General features: G+C 41.6%; 1 protein-coding gene across 1 annotated transcript in view; it reads left to right on the top strand.

Annotated features, from left to right (window-relative positions):
- The window catches only part of LOC111663304 (protein sidekick-1), a 219,891-nt gene that overhangs the window by 79,488 nt on the left and 134,403 nt on the right, over window positions 1–6,000 (top strand). Inside the window, exons 2-3 of the mRNA XM_023417470.2 lie at window positions 2,407–2,563; window positions 5,870–5,976. Coding sequence (XP_023273238.1) covers window positions 2,407–2,563; window positions 5,870–5,976 — 264 coding nt within the window. The remainder of the gene's footprint in view (window positions 1–2,406; window positions 2,564–5,869; window positions 5,977–6,000) is intronic.

The following is a 6,000-nucleotide window of genomic DNA, read 5'->3' as shown; positions in this document are numbered from 1 at the left end:
GGGGGGGGGGGACAAAACATGCAGCCGTACACAATATGAAGTTTGAAGGAAGTGGTACATAAGTGAAATGGTTAAAAGGAGATCAAGGCAGGTACAAAATGTCCACGTGGACACCAGCATTTCTAATTGAGAGTCATATCTGGTAAATTGTTCAGGCTGGTTCTCTGCTGCTTTCTCTCTCTCTCTCACACACACACACACCACACACACGCAGGCAGGCAGGCAGAGGTGAGTTATAGTGCTGGTCAGCAGTATGACATTGGAGTCTGCATTGCCAGCCATCGTCTGTAGAAACGGAATATTCCAAATAAATCCTTATGCTCACATGCACACTTTCTCTCTCTTTCTCTCTCTCTCTCTCTCTCTCTCTCACTCTCTCTAACTCTCTCACACACACACACATACACAGATGCATATAAATCTATCGTAGATGGAACACTTCCCTCTTTCGCATGGAGCAGGCAGCTATCAATCTAGAAGAGAGAGGGAGAGGGTGAAACTGTGGAAAGTAGAGAACAAGAAGGGGAGAAAAAGGTGGCCCTGAGACATCCACAGGGACTAAGGAATAGGGAAGGAATAGGGAAGGAAAAGGAGACAATGGAGACAAAGTGAGAGGGCTGGAGGGAAGACAGAACTGAAAAAGTTGAAACGGCAGGGAGGAGAGAAGATTAAGTTGACAGGAGAAGGAGAGAGAGAAAGAGAGAATGTAAAACTCTGCCTTAGAGTTATGGACCTGTCCATACATACTGTAGCAAGCAGATAAGCCTGCCCCCTTTAACCTAGTTTGTGTGTGTGTGTGTGTGTGTGTGTGTGTGTGTGTGTGTGTGTGTGTGTGTGTGTGTGTGTGTGTGTAAATGGCTGATGGCTTGAATAAATCTCATTGTCTGCAACCCCTCTCACCCTCACTCATACCATCACCTCCACCCTATACCCCATAGACAGATGCTGATCTTTGTTTGGTGTGTCCAGGCCCTCTATGGCTCTATGTTGTGTTGTGGAGAGCCAGGTCTGAACACCTGAGCCAAGAGTTAAAGACTGGATGCCATTGTTCAGACAGCAGCTGTAGCAGCTGCAGAGCCAGAATAAATGTACTGTGAGTGGTAAGGCTTAATGTCCTGATAGAGGAAAGATGAGATTGCAGAATTGTAGATTACAGCTAAAGGTGTGTCAAACTTCAGTGAGCATCTTCTCCATCATCAGGTCTGTAGTTTCTTCTTCTGTAGCTTCTGAACAATAGGATGTCCAAGCTCATGTCAAAACCTCTGGATTAAAGGTGACTGTGAACTAGTGTTTAACCTTTGTCTTTATGCAAAGCATCATGTGCGACAGACATTGGCGTTGGCAGTGATGCCAGCAACACATTGCAGATACTATGTGCACACAGAAGAAATAGTCGAGTTGCAGCGTGTTGTTCCGGTGAGAAAATCTAATAGAATTGCTCTTTTTCTGGACTGCTGCTGCACATCAGTGCTGGGAAACAGGACGTGTCAAAGCAGTGATGCACATCACCATGCGCATGCTGCTGGTGTGTGGGTTTACATCAAAAGCAATAGGCATGAGTGTTTTGACATGCATCATATGCTGTATATGTTGTTCCTAAGGGTACACCTTCATTGTAAGGTATAATTTTAAACAGCAAAATAAGTGATCACATTGTTTACCATCAAACATTGCATACCTAAGACAGTGATTTGCAGTTACTGTGGTTATGAGTGTCCATCTCTATTTCAAAATAAAAAAAAGGTGGAAGAATGATAACTCAGAACAGGAGGCGGAGAAAGAGGAGAAACTTGTCTTTATGTCTTTATGACCACAGTCTGCAGGAGGAGTAGTTGAAGAATGATTTAATAGACCCCACTAATGGAGTGAGGATCTCCAGATGGAGACCTGGTGAATCCTACAGATGTGTATCATCAGATTTTGGTCCACAAAGTCACATTGTCATCGTGTCTCTGGGTACTGGCAACTACTGAAGTTATAAATGAGAGAGAGAGTTTAAGGTGAAAAGGTCAGAGTTTTGGCTGCAGAAGAAGAAATGCGTGTAAAGAAACACAGAACATACAGTAGCATTTCTTTTTATTGCTGCTTTGATACTAGATGTGAAATTAGTTTTCATATCTGCTTTGACATTTGTTAGATGGCACCTGCCAACATTATTATAGAATTTCCAGAGTCCAATTTGAAACTGTATACAATAAAATGAAGATACATTGATATGCCAGAGTTTTATTTATTTATTTATTTATTTGTTTATTTTGTAAAGAATAGAACATGAATTTAATGGATTTTTTATTGTGGTGGATGAATACAGTTGTGCAATTTGCTGTGTTGTTCAAAAATGACTAATGCAGACTTTTTCAAACAACAAAAATAACATATTTTCTTTTCTATGTCTCTGTCTGTCAGAGGTGGCTCCCTACCTGCGCGGGGGTGGACCAGGGCAGCAGGTGATGCTGGAGGGAAACAGGCTGGTGCTGACCTGCCTGGCTGGAGGCAGCTGGCCTCTGCAGTACCGTTGGACTCTCAACAACAGCAACATCACCGACTGGACACCACAGTACAGGTCAGCTAGCACCGACTGGATGTGTCAGACTTTTTGTCATGGATCCCTCTGTTATCTCGAAGTGCATGTCTGTTCCTGTTTGTCTATCTGGCATCCTTTCTTCTGAGCCATTGCTGTAGCATGGAAAAACAGCTGCAGCATAGGAGCTGTGCCCATTAGTGATGCAGTGCGTTCAGAGAAGGTCAGAACATTTAGACAGTGGAACATGAAAATAATACGGTGGAAAGTGAACGGTGGAAAGTGAGATTTATAATTACATTACCACTATAAATATGTATATAGTCTGGGAAAAGAAGAGCAGAAGCAATCAATATGTCTGAGCTTCTGTCTCCGCTTTCCTCTCTGTACCTCGCTGCTTCCCTTCCTCTGCCCCTCTCCTCCCGTCCGTGTGTGTTGGTTGGTAAGAGCTAAGCAATCCCTCTCGGCAAGACTGCAGCTGTGAAACAAAATTGTTTTTCACATCATTCAGAAATAGAGGGAATCTTGGGAGCGAATGTGCACTGAGGGAGGGAGAGGTTGAGCCAGCATTTTGTAGGCAGTCGTTGTTCGAGCCAGGAGGCGTTGTGTCGCTCTGGACTGCTCTCAGCGTTCTGGCTACTTTAGTTTGGTGAGGCCAGAGCTATGCTGAATTGGCAGACTGTGTGTGTGTGTGTGCGTGTGTGCGTGTGTGCGCGTGTGCATACGTATGTGTGTGTGAATGCTCGTGACCATCTGCAATTGTAGCCAGATTTTTGTGTTTTACTTGCACAACTTCCCCTTTGAATAATTTTCTTTACTGTTAGTTGATTGTAAGCAGAGTAACTATATAGAGCGGCTTGTCTGCTAATCGCAGGGTTGGTGGTTCAGTGCCTGCTCCTCCTGTTTGCATCAAAGTGTCCTTGAGCAAAACACTAAACCTCAGTTGGTCCTAACTGTTCAGCTGATGCCTTGAATAGTAACTCACTGCCACAGGTGTGTGAGGATGTGAATGTAACATGCACGGGAAAGAAACTGAATGAAAGCACTTTATAAATGTCGTCCATTCCATTCACATGTATTAAAAAATTCTGGTCCCCACAAAATCACACAAATTTCGTCTAATTCCACATCTTCTCTGTAGAATCGGATTTTATTTTATTTTTATTTACCTTTTATGTTATTTCATATACTGGACAATGAAAAGTTCAGTTGTACATTGCTGTAAGTACAAATCTTTAATGATTAGTTGATTAATCGTTTAGTCGATCAGAATTTTGTTGTTGTTTTTTTAAATAATAATGCCAAGTATTTGCTGTACAGTCGCTGTATATCTGCTAAACCGTGAGGATTTGATGCATTTGATGAATATTTTTGTGTTTCGGACAGTTGGTCAGTCAAAACAAGACATCTGAACACGTTACACTGGGCTGTTGAAAATTTTAACAGGGATTTTTAATTATTTCCTTTCATTTTATGGAAAATCAAGAAATTAATCAGATTAATTGCTAATGAAAATAACAGTTAGTTACAGCCCTGAGGATTTACATGAATGGAAACTTCAGCAAAGTTTCCTTCTTCAGCATCAGTTGAGCAGCAGCAGTCTAGTCACTAAGACAAGTTAAATTTAAGAAACACAACGGTAACATTTGCTTTGTTTTCAGGAACACTGTTGACAGGGCTGCTGAAGTATCTTCACCATTTATAGCTGACAAATAAAGTTATTTTACACAAAGAACACTTTCTCTAGTAAATCCCTTTGTTAATTAAATGCTACCTAACTCTAGCAACCTGCTCCACCTGCTTCCTTTTTCAATGCAAACACAACACATTGGTGGAAATAAAATACAACTCCTTTTTAATTCCTGGGAAATAGACAATGACTCATTGGATACTTTGATCATATGTCCACATTTTTTTTAATTCTAGGGCTGAACAATTAATTGAAATATTATCAAAATCGCAATTTGGCCAAGTGCAATATCCAAATCGCAGGAGCTGCTATTTGTTTGATAAAGGTAAAATGTGTCACAACAGACATAAAGGAACATATTTATTTGGTACAAGACCTGACAAAAATCACATCATCATCATTTTTATATTTTTTTTCAGTGCAAAATTGATCATTCCAACTGAAATTGTCACTCATATTGCAATCACAATATCTAAATGATCACAATATTTTAGTAATAGTCTATTTCATTCTATTACATATGAAGCAGTACATTTACTGTGAAATGACGTGTTCCTCTGAAAGGACTAGATGTATTGTTGCAAAAGGGAAGGGTTGGTGAATATGTGGTGAAGCTGTCGTACTGTAAAACCTGGCTGAAGTTGTTCTTGTCTTGAATCACACAGGGAATTTGACTTCACACACGGGGCTGAGACTGTGTCAGAGAAATTGACTGAGAAATTATGGTATTGATTGGGACCTGTCAACACTGAACTTTGTGTTTAGTGAGACATAAAGGAAAAAAAAAAAACTTGTGGGGATTTCAAAAAATATAGTGACAGCCCCTCCGCACACACCTATTATAAAACGTAATGGAACACAGGCAGAGAGAGAGAGATGCAGTGTCCAATATCAAAATCTGTTTCAGGATGAGAGCTTCTGTGTAATGTGTCATTCCTGATTCAAATGGAATTGCGTGTTTGAGTCTTTGATGTATGTGTGTGTGTGTATTAGAGTGTGGGTTTGTGTATGTTGGCAGCATGCACTGACAGCCTGGGAGTTAAATACTTGGCTGTCCTGGTATTCATAATGAGCCCCAAAGCGATGTCCAGTTTTACTGTGTCTATCCGGTTTGTGTGTAATATCTGTGTGTGTGTGTGTGTGTGTGTGTGTGTGTGTGTGTGTGTGTGTGTGTGTGTGTGTGTGTGTGTGCGCGTGCGTGCGTTTGTGTGTTTGCCTAGCGTGGCACCAACCTAGATCCTATGCCAAGCTTCCCATTAGTGAAGCACAATCCATTAAAGCCCCATTAACAACCCCTCTTAGAACAAAAAAAAAAAACATGCACACAGTCAAAAACATTCTCATACACAGCACACACACACACACACACACACACACACACACACTGTACACATGCACCACTCCGCCTTACCTTCTGTTATTGAGGAACTTTGACAACCTGAGGCCGAATCCATTCTCAGATCAAGGTCATGAAAGGGAATTGCACAAGAGAGCATACATATGGACAAGCAGACCTGCACTTTCTTTCCTTTCTGTCTCGCTGGTCTCCAAACATCACTCCCTTGCCTCCTAGCCCATTTTTATTGGGTTTATTTACAGCTCTGAGATAAAACACACCTTCCTGACTGTCCTCTCTCTATGTGTCCGTCCATCTCTAGGTTGTCTGTCCCGTCTCTGAAGAGGACTGATGCTGGCCTGTATCAGTGCATGGTGAGGAACAGGATGGGAGCAGTAATACACAGGAGAACAGAGGTGCAAGTGGCCTGTGAGTACACACACACACACACAC

This window comes from Seriola lalandi, unplaced genomic scaffold (genome assembly GCF_002814215.2).
Source record: "Seriola lalandi dorsalis isolate HSWRI2012SDOR001 ecotype SW California unplaced genomic scaffold, Sedor1 jcf7180002054574, whole genome shotgun sequence".
Taxonomy (NCBI): Eukaryota; Metazoa; Chordata; class Actinopteri; order Carangiformes; family Carangidae; genus Seriola; species Seriola lalandi.
This window is presented reverse-complemented; position numbering and strand designations above follow the sequence as displayed.